General features: G+C 37.6%; 1 protein-coding gene and 1 long non-coding RNA gene across 10 annotated transcripts in view; both read right to left on the bottom strand.

Annotated features, from left to right (window-relative positions):
• NEBL (nebulette) overlaps positions 1-18,547 on the bottom strand; it is a 269,002-nt gene that overhangs the window by 93,395 nt on the left and 157,060 nt on the right. For 4 of the 9 annotated variants that reach the window (XM_054814588.1, XM_054814583.1, XM_054814584.1 and 1 more), the window contains exons 1-2: positions 3,251-3,419; positions 3,083-3,154 (exon numbers count right to left, since the gene is read on the bottom strand). The exons of 2 other annotated variants lie outside the window; for them this stretch is intronic. In XM_054814588.1, coding sequence (XP_054670563.1) covers positions 3,083-3,154; positions 3,251-3,316 — 138 coding nt within the window. In that variant the 5' untranslated portion in view covers positions 3,317-3,419. Of the gene's footprint in view, positions 1-3,082; positions 3,155-3,250; positions 3,435-18,547 lie in introns of those variants that run through there. 3 more of the 9 variants (XM_054814585.1, XM_054814582.1, XM_054814581.1) reach the window with 2 other exon arrangements.
• LOC129202219 (uncharacterized) overlaps positions 4,068-18,547 on the bottom strand; it is a 44,832-nt gene continuing 30,352 nt past the window's right edge. The window contains exon 4 of the long non-coding RNA XR_008575654.1: positions 4,068-4,160. This is a non-coding gene — a long non-coding RNA (uncharacterized LOC129202219). The remainder of the gene's footprint in view (positions 4,161-18,547) is intronic.

Genomic DNA, 18,547 nt, shown 5'->3' on the forward strand with positions numbered 1-18,547 from the left:
CAAGCCTATCGCTATCAGTGGAAGGGCACTCTGTTTCTGGCTCTAGGTCTCTTTGGCCTTTGCTTTGTAACAAAGAGCCATGCTAAAGCAAAGTTGAACTCCGTACAAGGACAGTTAAATGGCAAGTAGTGCTACTTTTTGCTATAGGGGAAAAGAAACACTGGTACCATACATTACCAAAATTCAGCAGAATCTTTGGAAGCGGAGTGTCTGCCTCTCAACCAAAAAGGATTATGATAGTTTGGTCAATGATAATTTTATTCGTATAACAATTCCTTTCTCTGCTTATAACAGTATTCACAACATCACACCACACAATCAAAACAAAGAAGAGATGAAAATATACCGAAATATAAGTAATGCAAGCAAATGGACAAGCTCAATTTCAATATGGAAGAGAAAAGACCTGGAAAGGAAGGTAATTCATATAAATCAAACACACGTGACAGTTTTGAAAACATCTGTGGAATAAAATTGCGTAATGGAGAGAGATTAAATGAAATGGCTTTAGGGAGAAACAACCCAGGGGGTATCACAGCCACAGAACAAACATCTGCCAACCTCAAATGAAAACGGGGATTTCCTCAAGAACCGGAGCATATAAACACTTCACAACTTCCCCTGCGTACAGTTCAAGGCTGCCAGTTATGCATGCACTAAAGGGCTGCCATCGTAACACTTTTTTTATAACCATATTGGCAAATTAAAGTCAGCCTGCAAAGAATGCGGGGCAAGCGTAATGCAACCCCGCTATCTCAGTCATGAGCACTCCTGGTGCTGCGTTCTGATGGAGGACCCGTGCTGACAGCTCCGCTGGCAGAAAAGGACAATCACCTGGTCTCGTGACCAGCAAGGACACGGGCCACTGTCCCAAGGTCATCTGAGGGCCAAACTGCAAGCCCCATAAAACCATTGTGCACATAAAATGTACAGATGCACACCAATGATACAGCCACACAAACAGCAGTTTGTGCAAAGATTCATGTTAAAAAAGGATAAAGAATATACTAAAAGTTCCGAACATTAATGAGTCAAAACTCAAAGGCAAGAATGCAAACTTCTTGCAGTTTATTGAGCCCTGCAATGAAGTGTGCAGGGTGAGGAACTTACCCCCCAGCACAAAGGACTTCACTGTTCATAAGAAATTCCAATTATAGCAAAAATTCTGGGAAACAAAATTCACCTCCTATACATACACATATTCCATTCAAGCCACTGAAGAAGCACCTACTGATTTCAGCAGAGGCTGAATAAGGCCCCAAAATTGGATGCCATTTTTAAACACAGAGTCTCCTCTTACAACGTAAATTGGTCTGAACCATTACATATTACTACTGCTTTGAAAGCATTAACATAATGACATTTTGCCATTACGCTTTACATATCTCAAGGAAAATCTAACACACTTGCAGGCTAAACACATCACAAGTTTTCAGCAAAGGCCCACATCCCTGCACCATTATAGGCTTCAGAAACCTGGTTTGACTTATTTATTCACCTTAGCTCCCAAGCCCCTGAAGAAAAATCAGAGAAAATATAGCCACTCCATTTATCAGATAATTAACAGCCACAGCAAACATTACTCCTAATGGGTATACAGCACAGTAATAATTCCTTTTCAATTAAAGAAAATATTTCTTCAGCATTTTTCAAGGAGTTTTTGCCTTTAAGAACAGCAAACATGTTTAGAAACAAGTTGCATGGAAACAATAAATGTATTTTGTGTCATATAAGTGCTCCAGGTTCATTTTCATTTTGGACTTTACATGAGTTAACAGGCACGTATTGTACCATATGCCATTCTTTTCTCAAAGAAAGCATGTAGACAACCATCAGTAAAAATATTAATAATCTCTACTAGTTCCTAAAGTAGCTTGAGATTACAAGGGAGCCATCTTGGCAGCTTCTCTTAACGATTTGCCCAATTTTCAGCACTCTTTCTGTGAAAATGAAAGTATTACCAGATGGTATATGGACAAAGAGGAAACTTCATCAAGTCACACTTTGAAGCCAGCACTGTAACACCTACACATCTCAGATACTGTTTTTCTGAGTTATCTATTCTTTGCTGATATGTAACCCCTAATTATTTATACCTCAAGTGTAGATTCTCGATGTTCTGTTCTCATAAAACCAACATACTCATTCACCTTGAACAGTTACATCCCGAATCTAAATATCAGATTACAACACAACATGAGCCAGACGACATTTTTCGGTTTCTTTAGAACACTTGTTAAAGCAAGTCACTCGCCCCACAGTAATGCCTCCTCTGCTGCCAGCTCATCCTCGCAGGAGAAATATCGCTCTTAACTCCCATTCACATGAAGGGACAAAGTTACTCTTCTGACACACTTTCCCAGAGGGACACAGAAATAAACTTCCACCAAGGTAAATCTGATGCTGTTACACTGAAGCAATCAGATCGACTCCAATTAAAAATGTCTTGGATCCGATCTATGAGGTTTATATAATGTCTATATCTGATTGACAGTTTTAAAAATCTATAGTAACTAAGTCAAGAATTTGCTAGCTAAATAATTTTTAAAGATATTCTAGCATTTCAGTGGATTCTTCCTGTACATGTAAGTCAATAATAGTATGCTAAGAGTTTCAAAAATCTGTCGCTACAGACCAACAGATAACACTCAAAATTCATCTGTTTTATTTTTATCCTCCCTCCTTACAGCTATGTGTACTGGCACCCAGTTCTGTTCTAACCAATCAAACTTCACAGGATTAGGCTATAACTAGAAAAAATACTGCATTTTCCTGATGAAATCAGTCCAGGTGTTCTGTTTGGAGACACCCTCTGCATCAGACCCACTTTTTGGAACATTCTCCTTCCTAGGACCTATGCTTCATACCGTCCAAGTGCTCTGAAAAGCTCACCCGTCTGCAGCTGATAATTTAAGGTACCGGAGTAGACTGTGCTTTTCTATTATTTTGTCTGCTTTTATATTTGAGCCTTGGATGGGCACATGCTGCACTGCACATAGCTGAAAAAATCCGTATCGTAAATGTAGACCCACTTGAAAAGAGAAAAGCAAATGTAAGGATACAAACAGTCACCGTCACTTACATCACTTATTATTTCACTGCATTTTCGGGCCAGTTCCATATTCCTGTCCTCAATAACAGGCTTGAGGAAGACCTGGAAGAGAAAGGTAATCATTCCACGTTTATTGTCCTAAAAGGGTAACAATAGAAGGAAATAAGTACTTTTCAAAGCTATGGGGGTTTAACTCACCTTTTCTTCTTCTTCCCCATCCTCATCTTCATCTTCCCTGAGATCCTGAATGACAGATACTCGCATTTTAATACTTTGCAGAAAACAACAATGAAGACTCTAAAAGGTTCAGCGCTGCAGGAAAGGGCTCAGACCCTACAGCGTGCCTGGAATCAATGCTTCATCTGTGTCCTCCACCGCACTTAACTCTACCAAGGCTCCTTCCTTATTTAGGCAGCACTTGACAGTCTTTATCTGAGCAATTCAGTGTGAGTGAACAGAAAGGCATTGCAGATGGCCTGCTTAGCTATCAGTCGCAGCAGCTCATGCTTTCTTACAGATAAAATATAATTAAATGACCTATCCCAGTCAACTATTTTTAAAATGACTATGAACATAATTAATTAAAATACTGTGATGCAGTTAATTCATAACATAAGTAATTTAGTAAAATTAACAGGCTTAAAAGGGGAGCATTGACTCTAAGGTTATGGGAAAACTTCTCAGTTCTTAGATTCAAGGCACCGTTGGCACCAAACCCAGTTATCACAAAACTTTATTTTTTTGGTTCAGTAATAGAGCTTTTTAATTTTAAAAAAGCACACTATTCTTGTTTTCCAGTAGATGTAACTGCTAGTATACTTTTTAGGAAATATTCCTTTTCCAGAAAGCATATAAAATTCCTTAAATGCTTTGCATATTATGTCAGCTGAAGACTAACCCTGTGCATACATAGATACAAACACATCTCTATACTTACAAGTATACATTTACACAAACATGAACGTTCCCTCACTACTAAAAATTGTCACAGTCTGTTGTTTCAAAACCAACCTTTTTCGGTATGAAGTCATTGACTCCAGCTGCAACGAAACAGAAAGATATCCTTATGGCGGTGCATCACAGTGCCACAGGGTCACAGTGTTTGTTTCTGTAAAACAAGCGAGGAGGTATTACAGGACCAGTTGGAGTAACCAGCATTTTAACACTATTTTTCTTTCCAACCCGTAGCTTGTATACTTCTCATTTTACAGAGGTCATGATTTTGAACTTCATCTAGCAAAGTGATTCACCACTACACAGCTTTGCAATCAGGCAAAGATATAAGGAATGTGTACTCTTAAAAAACCTCTTCAAAGAATTTTAAGTACTTGTGCCCAAACACAATGTCCTTCGAGCTTATTTAAAAACACACATTTCCTTAGAAAAAGAAGCATTTCAAAGAGGAAAAATACAGCATTTGACTTAATTAAAGTCTGAAAATTTGAAAAAAAAAATTAAGATAAAAGGCACAAACTGCTTTCAGTCTAATATAATCAAGAGACAGAATTCTTTATACATTAATAGTACAGAAAGCTTCAAGATTTTCCATTCTGCTATTTCAAATATGAGCTCCTAAAGTTCAGATTTGGATTGGCATTGCTGAAGTTCAGGTAGAAACCTAGAAGTCTGGTTTGTATAGGTGAGGATTACCTGTAATTTATGCTGACTGCTCTCGGAGCTCAGGATGTTTCATCCTTGTGAAAACAAATGGTTTAGTCTTATAAGATGGGTATTCACAGTTAACTGGCCATATCTGAAGACTATGGCCATGGCAAATATATTCCTAAACAACAGACTTGGGCATGATCTCAGGGACCACATGTAAAGGAGACAGAGGACCTACAAAAGTATCAGACAGAAATACAGCACCAAGGCTTCATTTTGGGATTTTTGTCATAGCATTGCAAATACTATATTCTTCCAGCACAGTTAATTTCCTTTTCCTTCCTACATTTAATAATTTTTTTAAGTGGAAACATTGAAAAATACTTAAGAGAGTAGAGAAGAGCTATTAGTAGCTGTAAAGCTTGCTGAACATGGGGAAATTTGCACCAGAAAGCAAATATGGTAAAAATTACAAAGTCAAAACTGTTTGGGTTCAGGGGGGGCAGGAGGGGCTGTTCAGCTTTTTAACATGCTTATATTGTATCTGGTGGTTTTTCAGCAGCTGGACATACCAAAATTTATATATTAATTGTGGTTTTCCTGTAATGGGTTCTGCATAATAAAGATCTGCTTTCTCTTTAGCATGATCCTCAACCGATTTGATAGAAGTAATTTTTTTCCATTTTTACATCATGTGGGTCAGGCGCAACTGAGCATCTAAATATGCTATATCCCATGTAACTTCCATAATACAGGGACTGTAAGTCTACTGCTACAACTCATCATGGTAAAGAAAAATATAATACTATGCGCAAAGGGAGCAAGGGAAAAAATATCACAGTATCAACTAACTATACACAACTTAGTCAAAATGGCACTCCTCACATAACAGATGCAGTAGGAGACTATGACACAGAAACCTGCCTCCCTTTTTTTTCATCCTCCTCAAAACACCGAATTCTGTCAGATAACATTCTCTGTGCATTAAAGCAAGACTAAAAATTAAATCTATCCAGATACAATTCAGAGAAGGATTTGTTATGACCATTGAAGAGTTACACGGTTTAGAAGTGCATTATGATTCTGTTAGCAGCCTGCAGGTCAAGAACAAGCTTAGGTTACTTCCGTAAGAGGCAACAAATAAACTAGGATCAGCAGGCATGCTCAGCATAGCAACCGTTTGTATATGTTTGCAGATGTTTTAAAAACTTCTCTAAAAATACTAAATCTAATCTGAATAAAGACCTAGACAAATGCTAAGCTTTACATCCCTAAAACAATTACGAAGGATGTTGTATTAAAGATGACTTTTCACCTGCAAAACCTGCATTTTTACCAAAACCTCTGAACTGACACTTCTGAACCATTTTCCACTGTATCTGATGGAATAGTCTGTAGTCATTTCTTCTGGCATGAAACAGCACACATTAAACAAAATCCAATTGTACAGAATTTTAAGAAAACACTGTCATGGACTGCTAAGCTGTGTATACACAATAATATTTGTATGCATACAGGGCAAAAAATAGATTTTGTTATTGCATTATTGATATCTCAAAATGCACACAATGGGGAGAAGTGGGTTCTTCAGGGAAATACTCAATATGAACTCATTCAAATTTTGTAAGGAAATGCTGCATAGCTCCACATTGCCACCCCAGCCACCCTGTATGGATGTTTCACATCTTAGTTCAAATTTAGCCTTAAGAACGAGGCTAGTTTGTCAAAGAAGCTGCAATAAAATCAGAATAACTGTACGTTGTCTAGATTGTTCACAGAAGCACAGTATTTGCAGTACACAATCCTCACTGTGTGTGAACTTTTGATAGAGAAGACAAGCCTTCTAGAAGCAAACTATATGGTTTATCCTATGAAAGGAGACAGCTGAATCTCCCAACACTTACAGCCATCATTTGATTGTGTCAATGTACTATTTTTTGACACAGAATGTTACTCAAGTACTTGGTCTAAATGTGTATCTATCTGCTGAGGAGGCAGAAGTTGAAGAAAAATTGGGTACAAACGATCCTGAGTCCCCATGAGTACGAGCTGGCGAATGATTCAGGCACAGAGTTGTGCAGCTTTCCGCTTGGATCACACACGGCTGTGTCCACATCTGGCCAGAGCCACGCCATCTCCTTGTCCCTTTATCAGTCTTTCAAGAAATATATTTGGGAGATGTTAGCCCAGAAAGTTAAAAGGCTTCACCTCATTTTGGCCTTGATACACATAACAATTTAACAGTTGTGCTCAGTTCTGTCACTTAACACACACCACCCTTGGACTTCTTTGGCATAATCCCAAAAGCCTTCTGAGCTCTGCAATATCCACATGTACTGTTGAGCTGAAAGAACTTCTCTACCACTTCACAGAACAGCAGAAACTGTGCTTGTCCTAGAAAATGCACCAGAAACGTCACAATCTCAAACCTATTTAGCAGAGTTCTTCATGGGTTACTTGAACATAGGTTGCAAGTTAAGGACTGAGGTATTTCAGCTGCAAAATCTGTACAGCATTATAGTGAGAGGTATATACATGTTATGAATACACTCCATTCAATTCTGGACTGAAAAGCTAGTAAGAATAGAGGTAGAGTTTTAGTGCTTTAACTATCCTGCTTCCAATGAGTTAAAAAATCAACCCACAGACATCCCTGGAATGAAAACGTTATTTTGTGTTCTCACTGGACAGATGCGCACATCACTGAAACAAGCACAATTAATCCAACACAACGCAGCTGGTGGTCTCTTTTCAAGAAGCACACAAGGCATTTGTAAGCGCTGAGATTCAATTACTTCTCATTTCTAGAAATACTCATCTATCAGACTGGAAGTTGCTGGCCGCCCTGCACAAGGAAGTTCATAGCCAGGCTATCAGCACCACAATCACAAACAGAAAGAAAGCAAAGGATCCCAGCCTGCCCATTTTAACCTCCCTTGAACATGAAATACCAATCAACACTAACAAAAGAAATTCAAAAGATGGTTCTATTTAGAAAGAAAGCTTACCCATGTCAGATCATTAACACTGTATTTATCAACAACACTTCAAAACCTGCAAATATCTCATGGTTCTAAGCTTAGATTTTCAGTCAATGGAAGTTATTTTTTTTAAGGTTCTGATAAAGCAGAGAGTGGCAATGGTATTTTTAAAGATGAATACAAACAAGATGTTAGAACACTGATTTGTGAATCCCAGAAAACCTAACGAATTTTCAATGCCTAATAAATACATAAATACAGACATTTTTTGCAAACACACACTCACAGAGATGTTGTCTAGCCCAACTGGATCTTGATGACAGAGTATTTAAGATGTCTGTAAGGTACAACTAGTTTCATATAATAATACCCAGTCTAATCCAGTTTCCAGAAGCCACGTAGCTATGCTAGCATGACACTGCCTAAGTTAATAAACTCTTTCCCACTCAGCTAATTATCCTGAGAAATGAACCCATTCAGAAGTGGGATTATTTATTAGGGCACAAGATTGTGCCATGTGGATGTAACCTTAGCTGTGATCATCAGCAATACATAGAAATAAATTCTTTTATGCTTAAAGCTTTTTCAGATACTAATGAATTCTAAAAAAAAATCCAAAACCTCAGCTTCATTTTTCTGACAATATTCATAATTGCCTACTACATTTGCACAATAGATTTTAACCCTCAAAGATGGTATTTCCTAAAGGGGATATAGAGTTTCACCTTTTGTGTGTGTGTGTGTGTGTAATTTTTCATTTGTCAAGAAATTAAATCCTCAACAATGGGGGAATTTGGTCCTTCCACCCCTCCCAATATTTTCAGTTTAAGCAGAAGCCTGAAAAATCAACTGCTCCTACGGCTCTCTTCACAAGTTGATGCACCAGGAGCTGAGCTCAGAATCAGCCATGTTTGATTGCATTGCAACTGTTTAATCCACTCCGACATAGTTGTGGCATTTCCCTCTCTTGCCAAATGTCATAAAACCCCTCCCCCCTTACTCAAGTGTCCAACTAGGTACGGAAGTCCACCAGAGATAACAGCTCTGAGGCGTAGCAGCTGAGGCTCTTCAGCACCCCCCACCTCTTACTAGTGCCATTACAACAGCAAATAGCCAAGACATTTATTCCTATTACCTACAAACCTGAGGCCCTGGTGCTAGTCCTGTACGCTAGTAGTCGAGAGACCTGCACGCTAGTCCCCTGTAGCCCGTGGAGAGCAGTACACATCCAAGCTATCCCTCTGCCCTGCAACTTGTGGCTCAGATTTCATAAGGCTGTTCTACAGAAGATGGCTAGAAAATGAAATTATCAGCTGCCTGGGTTACTGCGTGAGGTATCCATAAAAGCAAAATCACATTCAGCAGAAGAGGGATTCAACAGAGAAGATACAGCTTTCTCTTAGGACTCCTCAAAAAGAGAAAAGTTTAGATAATGCATCAGTTTTCCATTCACAAAATTTTCATTTCATCCAAAGCTAAATCCTATGGAAGAAAGAGTCAGGACTATATAATAAGAATTTGGAAATTTTACCTTGCTATAAATCACAGCTAAAATTATCAATGATTGTAGGTAAAAGATATGAAGCCAGTAATAAACAAGTTTTATTTTGCCTCAATAAATCCTAAAAAGGTAAAGATACTCCCTTTCTCCTTTCAGTGACTGTCTATTCATATTCAGCTTACTGTAATCTGAAATAATAGCAAGATATATTTGGCTTACACACAGACTCTTGCATACATTGTCTTAGCCATATAGACTGGGCATGTGTACTCACCAGGAATTTTTCTTGTGGCATTACTTTGAATTCAACTGCCTGAACTGACAGAATGTCCTGGAGCAGGAAGAGAAAATTGGACTTTTCCTATAAATTTAATTTCAGTTGTAATTACATTGACCAGCCTATAACCCTCACTTAGTTAATGAATGTATTTTTCTAGAAACTAAAACCACAGTGGTTTATTTTACTTGTAGTTAATTGAGTTCTTTCTTCTCCATATTTTTGCAATTCTTGTGTTTTGATAGAACTAATCCTGTAACCTCAGTCATACTCTCTTTGTAGGGAACAAAACCCTGAGTAACGCATGCCTTTAAAAAAACCTTTCTAGCTTTAATGTTCTGGAACATTTCATGTTACTATGATTCTCAAGTAAGTTAAATTTGCATCAAATTGCTGTAGACAGCTAACACTAAAACAAAAACTAAGTTCTTCACTGACAGTTATTTAAAATCCCAGCTTTTAAATTTCAGAATAGTCTCTAGAAAACACCCCAAACCAGAAAAGATTAAAACAAATAGGCCAGGATAAAAAAAAAGAAATTTAATTAACACATTTGAAGTAACGGAAGTCACTCGTTCAATGAGGAAAAATTTATCCACGTAACTTCAAGTCATAAATAATTGATGGAGAAGATATATTTTGGAATAGCTTCAGATCCAAAAAGAAAAAAATAAGCCTTTATAATAATAAGCCTTTATTGTGCTTAAAATTAGTGATTCTTAAATAGTTCTCATTTGGAGAACTATTTTACCTTTTTTTCCTACTTTGTGAACTGTACCCATCATAAGATTTAAACAAGAAAACAAGTTACACATACTTTGTGTCCAGGAGGGTTTAAATATGGATTGTCATATTCAAGCTTCCCTCTTAGCCTACTGTTCCGTGCATGGCAGGTGTAGTTACACACAAGAGCTGTACTACGAATTTAGCAGTGTATTCAAAGACAAAGCACTTAATATATAAAATGCACATTCAGAAAATAACAATAATTTTCCAGACAGCTTATAATGACTGATGGATAGCTCATTCTTTCCAAAAAGCTGTTGTGGCAAAATAGTCTGCTTGAATAGAGTAAATATTATTTTGAAGTGCTTATAATAGGCTACAATGGATTTGGAACTACAACTGTTAATAACCCTGTATTGAAAAGAATCTTATAGCAAAGAACCCTATGCTAAGGGCTCTCTGGACAGCCTAATCCTGTAATTGAGTTCACGGTTGTAATTCAGGAGAGCAACTTGCAAGTTCTTAAGCATTGACTACAGCATGGAAGAAAATACACTAAAAATACAAAAGCTAGCAATAATAAGTCACAGGAATGTTAGAACCTTACGTACACTCCGTTTAACAATAATGTACAGAAGTTTCCATGACAACAGTGACAAGATGATAAAAACATCTTCTTCCATCATCCACTGAAAAACACATTTCTGCTTATATCATTGATGAAGTGGCAAGCACCTGATTTAGAAACGTCGCCTTGCATTTAGTAACGCATTTCTATATTCAGAGAAATGTCCATCATATTTTTAAAGGATTTAATTGAATATCTGAAGCAGACTAAAATGATTCATTATCTGATTTTTTAGTCTTTTAAATCAAATTACATAAAACTTTACCTTTTACTTTAGTCATTGTCCACAGTTTAGCTGAAAATTTCAGTTTAAAAAAAATTTTACCTTATGGAAATGTCTTTTGCATAGATCAAATAAAAGCTGATCTAGCATTTCCCAAAGAAACAGTGCAGATTTTAGAAGAAGAATGCCTTATTTTTAAATTGGCTTCATTTTGCTCCGTCATTCACAAAAAATGATAAGGCAGTTCTGCGTTATCAGTTACATAATTTGCTTTCACATTAGAGCATCATCCTACTTCTAGTCTGAATTGTTTTCTTCAAAACAGTAATGGGCACAAAACTGGCATTTCTTGCTCCAGCTACTTTATAGTCATTCCTGGGAACTGGTTACCCCTGAAAACAAGCAATTCCAATGACATCAGTGGAATTTAAACTTGCAGCTTACTGGTACTTCTAGGTGAGCGTACTTCTCAACCTAGAAAGTACCATCATAATACCTATTAAAATGTCAGTTCTCACATATTACTATAGGAAAAAATGGTTCCTATAAATTAATAACAAAAATTTAGCCCTAGTGTTCTTCATATAACACAGTACATCTAAATTACCACATTAAAAGCACACTAGATTACAGTTCTTCAAATCAAGGAAGGCTAATGCCTGCAGCACGTGAAATAACACAGCAAGCACCTTCTGAGAGGAAGAAGGAAAAAGAAATAATATAGCAATGTTTTGTACGCTACAAATTATCCAGAAATACTGCCTTTGGGCATGATCGCTTGTTGCTGTTAATAACATTAAAGAACAATAACTACTTTACACTCCTACAGCTTCTTGTGGATAAGATTTTAAAGAATTTTATAAATACAGGGCTAGAGCCTCTGATGGAGGATACTGACACTGCGCAAGCCAAGCCCTCTCCCTCTCCTCAGGCATTTGAGGACTAGGCTGGAGTCAGGCTTAAGTAAGGCCAGCCATGAGTAGCTCTAAGCCTAACCAAAAAACCTGCTCCAGATCATACTGCTGACTCACGGCCACTTGACAATCACAGTACGACCAGGGGTTTGTGAGGTGCAGCAGACTTGATTCGGGGAACAAGCTGTCTTAAGTCTCCTTCGAACATCTGGAGTTTTGTAAAGAGAATTCAGACCAGGATAAGTAACTACTCTATAGAACTGCTCCTTGCTATATATGCGAAGATACGTGATCATCCTATAATTGTGTTTTAGAAGGTGGGGAACAAGGGGCCATGACGTAAAGCAGCATCTCCAGAGCAAGAAAGGAAGCCTGTGATGAATCCAGAGTTGTTGACTCTCAGCTCTACAGTTTTAATGCTGATATCATAGAGCTTCTCAGCAGGATTTTTCCTGGCTCTTTTTCAGTGATATTTCTGTTAAGTCATTTCCACCATAAACTAACTCTTAATGTATAATACTCTACTTACAGCATCGAAGATGGGGTTTTTTCCTAGAGCGTTTTGCTGAACAAGATTTTAGAACAAATTTTAGTGTTAATATAACTTAAAAAATAAGAAAGGAAAAAGTGGGAGGAGAACAGAACACAGAGAAATCTTTCATTTAGGACCTTATACTAAATTATAATTAGTAAGCGACTGGGTTAACGTGCAGCATAGAGTTAGAATAACAGCGTAGTTACTTGTTATGCAAATTAATTTCAATGTCTATTGAGTTATAGGTAGTAACTATTTGGCATGAAACAAGCAAGATAACCTCTCTGAAACCTGGCATATAGAAAGACAGAGAAAATACCGTGTTTCTTCCTTGCCTTCTGAAGTCTAAATTAAAGTTATATTAAGAAGGTTTTATGTTGAATTCAAAAGAATAGGTGATATTAAAAAGTTAATTTCAAGTCTAGTTGGGTAAGGTTCTATTTAAATTGCATTTTTGTAAATATTTATTCATTTTTTTACATACATAAACCATCACCAGAGAATTAATTTATATTAGGGCCTAAGGCCTAGCTTTGAAGAGCTTTTAGTCTTTTTTATCTCTCGGATGATCTCATGGGAAGTCTGAGCCTGCCTTTCAGCAAAAAAAACCTCCAAAGCCTGAGGCTGCCTCTGGAAGAATTATATTTGCCTTCAGGTCTGTGGTAAATGTATTTTGGCAGCTTTACACTACAGCTAAAGAAATTTCTCAATCTCATCAGAAAAGCGTGTGCAATAATGATAATCTGTAATACAAAACTGCAAACCCTGGGGGCGGGAAGTGCCTAATCTTACATACATGGATGCTGTTCTACAGCCCCAGAAGTAACTACACATTTCACTTCCTTTTAACAATTTTAAACCATCTCTTTGCAAGATGAAGATGCAGCTATAATATGCTCTGTGTAGACATTCAAAATATGTCAGACTCAGCTTCCCCAAGCTTATATTTAAATCCTAGGATATTAACACCCAGTACAGCACAGTACTCGACTAATGCTACCCACAGGGGTTTTGTAAGAGGCTAGAACTTTCTACAGCTAAAAATCAAACTAAGGTCAAAAATTCATATTGGAGCACAAGTCATGTTAATCTCATGTTGGCTGTAAGGCTAATGATGAGTGTAATCTTATTGTTTCACCACCATTAAACATACAAACAGCCTTTGGAGCAGCACCCAGAACCCAGCCACCCTGTCCCTACGGTGTGATAACCACAGGACTCAGCCGGAGAGCCCTGCTCCCTCTCAAGACCCCTCTCTGGCCCATGAACCTTCTGCTCTTCTCTAGGCCATGGTACAACTTCAGCAAAATGCCTGTCAGGACCCTGAGTGCAGTCTGGATTAGGCCACTCAGCTGCGGGCTCAAACACCTGGTGGGCTGGAAGCAACGTCTGTCACTTCCTAGAAGAATGCCATCGCGCCTGAACTAACAGAAAAACGGCCATAAGCCTTCCCCTCTCTAAACACCCGGCCGAGTTTCTGAGCGAGCATGTTTGCAACACATACGCTGCAGTTGCAGAGGCAGGCTCCAAATTGCATCTAAGACTTCAGATGGGGGGGCTCTGATGACATATAAGCATGGGCAGATGAGGGACCATTTGGAGGGAGGATGCCGAACACCTGCACGATGCTGTAACAGATCTGCAGACTGCTCTCTGCTCATACACATCGGGAGATAGAGTTTTGAAAATGGCATTCTGTGCAAGTCTCACCTCAGCAGCCAAACCTTTTGTGGATGCCACAGTCTTCAACTTCTTAATTTAAGAAATCTGATTACTGGACTTTAGCTTAAAATGTAACTGCAGATGAAATCTTTTTAATATCAAAACTTTCACAATGATGGACCAGTGGATCATCCCCAGTAGCTTTTCTGAATAGTACTTGGATAACTTCATAATGACCTAGAAGCAGATGGAGATATCATTTATCAGACTATCAGCATTTCAAGTCAAATTAGGACTAAAATTCAGAAAGTGTACATTAGGTGCTCACAAACTTTGCTAGATAAAAATTGTAAAAACAAAAGCAGTTACTTGTCAAATGAAAGATTTATATAGTTGTTAGTCACCTTCAGAAAGGACAACACAAACCGCCCTACATGAAACTCTATCTTAAAATGGAGAATAAATAATTAGCATTTTGTCAAGACCAAATCCAGACAAGTAAGACTCCTCTCTGGAAGAAACCCTTAATTTCTGAGACTAAATTTTTAAGAAGCATAGGGTCACTTCAAAGACAGAACTCCTGAATTTCATAGAATTAAAAAAATCCTTAAATACAAATGTAAGACTCAAAAAAGACATGTAAACCAGAGAAAAATACTAATTCTGCACTCAGGTTTAACGATCCTGAAAGATATGTTCTCTGTCTCATCTTGAGTCAAACAAAATATTAAGATTTAACTTCAGAAACTTCAAGTAGCTGCTCCTTTAAAGACTGCTTCTATCTGCTTTTTAACTGCAAAACTGTCATCTTTATCCCAGCTATGACTTAATAGATGTACACACACAAGTTATGCAAGCAGATAAGTGAATTTTGTCCATATGCAGAAGCCTAGATGCATCTGCAATTTGTCCAATTTAATCAAAATCAAGTGTCGTTACATAAAATTCGGTTTGCCTCTACTTCTTGCTCAAGTCTATCAGTCTTCACTGCTTTGCTTTCATTTGAAAAGCAGAATTTCTGCTGTGATTTGTTGCCACTAGTGTGAAATGACTTCCAGACAACGCAAGAATATAGACATTTCTCATAGATTTTCTGTCTGCTACAAATTATAATTCATTCTGCTGGAGACTGCAATTAATGATCTACTTTAATCCGTTACTCATCCCTTGTATTCTAGCCACAAAAGAAAGAAGGGAGTGTTTAAAAATAAACATGCTCTGTGTTCTAAAAAAACCCTCCAAGTTTTCATCCCATGTAGATAGCCGTTATCTTTCCATCAATAAGGACCACATAAAAGTAACTCCTAAGGGTATAGTCCTGCCAAATCAGTTACGTTTAAAACTAAATATATGGGAAATTCTCTGCCATATACCATTCTCATGTAGGAAAATGGCAGAATCCATATGAAAATTACGGAAGTCATAACTAGTAGCTAATATTAAAGGTGCTCAGCATTCACTATATAACTATTCCCAAGCAGTATAAAATAGCATAATTGGCTACGCATCTGCATCATTATGTTTGAAGAATCATACAATCATAAAATCAAAGAATGGTTTGGTTGGAAGGGACCTTAGAGATCACCCAGTTCCAACCCCCCTGCCATGGGCAGGGACACCCTCCACTAGACCAGGTTGCCCAAAGCCCCATCCAACCTGGCCTTGAACGCTGCCAGGGAGGGGGCATCCACAGCTTCTCTTGCCAGTGCCTCACCACTGTCACAGTGAAGAATTTCTTCCTAATATCTAATTTAAATCTACCGCCCTTCAGCTCAAGGCCATTACCCCTTGTCTTAGCACTCCATGCCCTTGTAAACAGTCCCTCTCCAGCTTTCCTGTTGGCCCCCTTCAGGTACTGGAAAGCCGCAATTAGATCTCCCTGGAGCCTTCTCTTCTCCAGGCTGAACAATCCCAACTCTCTCAGCCTGTCCTCATAGGAGAGGTGCTCCAGCCCTCTGATCATCTTCATGGCCCTCCTCTGGACTTGCTCCAACAGCTCCATGTCTCTCCTGTACTGGGGACCCCAGAGCTGGATGCAGTACTCCAGCTGGGGTCTCACGAGAGCAGAGTAGAGGGGGAGCTTAGTTGTTTTCTGTGTTTCAATATCCCTATTTTAGTCAAAAGCATGAGTATTTACTTGTACAATGCAAAGACAGTGTTAAAGTTTAGCACAAATTCAGTAAGTAGTTCAGCATTACCTGACCTCTTTTATAGACTATCCTGAATTGAAGATAAATGCTTTCAATAATTCATTAAAAAAACTCATCTGTGAAAAACAATTCTCATTATTAACAGGTTAACTTCATGCAAGCTTTGAAACCACTCACACTGAGATCACAATATGCTGAAGAACACAAGACTTCAAAAAGTTTTAAGTTCAGAAAATATGTTTAATGTGATTTAGTCCATTTATGTAAGGCATTAAGACAAGGAACTGCTGAAATCACTATCAAGATAATTCTTATTTTCAGAACCTCTTAAGATGGGATCTTTTCAGGCAAACTGTAAAGAGAGATACAGTAGCTGATATGTATTGCTTACCAATGCAATCATTGTAGGTACTCCAGAGTCCAAAAATGGGTTTGGTTTTATTTTTTTGGAGCTGGGGAGAGCTTGGGAAAAAAGGCCAAAGTTAGCTAAACTTTAAAATCAATTAGGGAGAAATAGAAGATGAGCTCATTAAGTAAATCTCAGTTTACAAGTAAAACCCAGGTTTCCTTCTTCTACAGGATGTATTATCCACAGTATGGTTTAGTTTATTGCACTCTGAATTGCAGATTATACCCTGCCAAAAACAGTAAATGTACTCATTGGTATGGAAAAAGTCTATTCATATATTCTCCATCCATGGGAAAAGAATAATTTGGAATGGAACAATGTTCCTCTATCACCTGTTATATACTGAAATATACATTATTTGTCTTGATTCAAACCTAAACAGAAAAAGAAAAAAGTTTTCACGTCTGCTCATTATGAAAGAGAACATATAGGTTTTGAGTCAAAGTATGCTAAATATTGTCTTCCAGTATTTAAGATTCATAAGGATGCAGAAATTTCTTCTTCTATGTCACTCATTTGAAAAACCAGAGTGTATATCCTGGTTTTAATTGGGCAGCCCTGTGTTTCTCCACATGGTTTCTCAGTTTCCCATCACCTCCTTTCAGGGCACCTAGGTGTTCTAATCTTTCATTTAATAAATTAAAAAAAAAAGCTTTGTCTTTTTAAATAACTAAGAAGTGTTTGTTCAAAACATACCAGCATGAAGAATTAGTTCTGCATTTACCCTGGGCAGTCCAGTGGAATCAGTGTTCAGAATGATGGACGGTGTTCAGAATAAAGAGAAAAAGGGAGTGAGAGTTGACATTAGTAGAGCTCTTCTTTTGTTCCGAGTGAATATTAATGACTCCTGCTCAATCTTTCATCAAAAATTCATTCAGAATGCTATGTTATTGGAAAAAATGCTCCACTTGGAGAGACGTACTCATGTCATTGCTGAATCAGAAGCTGGCAACAGCTACAACAATACAAATTTTAAAAGCACATCTTTGTCTTCTGAATAAGTCTTTCATATGGTAAGCTTAAATAACATGCCTTCCATGCCCCAGCCTTGTGATTTGGAAAAAGTCTCTTTGCACCTCTACTCTCGAAACTTAATTGGAAAAATACAAAATAAACACAGTTTAAGACAAGGATGGTTGTGGATGACAAACAAAACATTGCATAAAAAGAAAAAAGAAAAAGAAAGAAAAAAAGGGGGGGGGAGAAAAAAAGAAAAAAAAAAGAAAAAAGAAAGAATGCACAAATACAAAAACCTGGAAAAGAAAATACTTCATAGCCAGGGACAGTCCTGAGCTCCGCCAAACACCATTTCAGTAAGTTTACATATTCTTTTTCCTTTTACCTCACCTGCATTATTGTCAATTTTTTTAGACTGTTCATAGTACTGTAAGAAATTTAACTTAATTTTCAAACACATTGTTATATTCCCTTCCATGGACTTGTTTTAATTCCCAAATTCATCCATAATGACGGATTTTTCCTCTCAGGTGAAATGGTTTGTTAAATCCTGTATTTACAAAAGGCAACGTCTTTTGTCTATAAATGTTAATTTCTTTAAGTATTCTATCCGCCTTAGCTCCATATTTTTTCCAGATACAAAAACATTTTTGTGGGGAAGTGGTAAAAAGGATGTTTATTTTTCCTACAGATAGCTGTAGCCACATGATTTCCTCCATACCACTGTGGCTTCTCATTCTTTTTTCCAACTTCCATTCACCAGTGGTGCTTTGCTGCACAAAGTCCCCACTATCGTTTCAGATTTATGGAAGAAACAAACAGAAGGAAAAGCTGGCAGCACAGAACGTCCATTCTTCTTCCAAAATCTAAAGCTGAAAACATTTGTGAAAATCTGGCACTGTTTGATACTTTCAATAACATGTTCTT

This window comes from Grus americana, chromosome 2 (genome assembly GCF_028858705.1).
Source record: "Grus americana isolate bGruAme1 chromosome 2, bGruAme1.mat, whole genome shotgun sequence".
Classification (NCBI taxonomy): Eukaryota; Metazoa; Chordata; class Aves; order Gruiformes; family Gruidae; genus Grus; species Grus americana.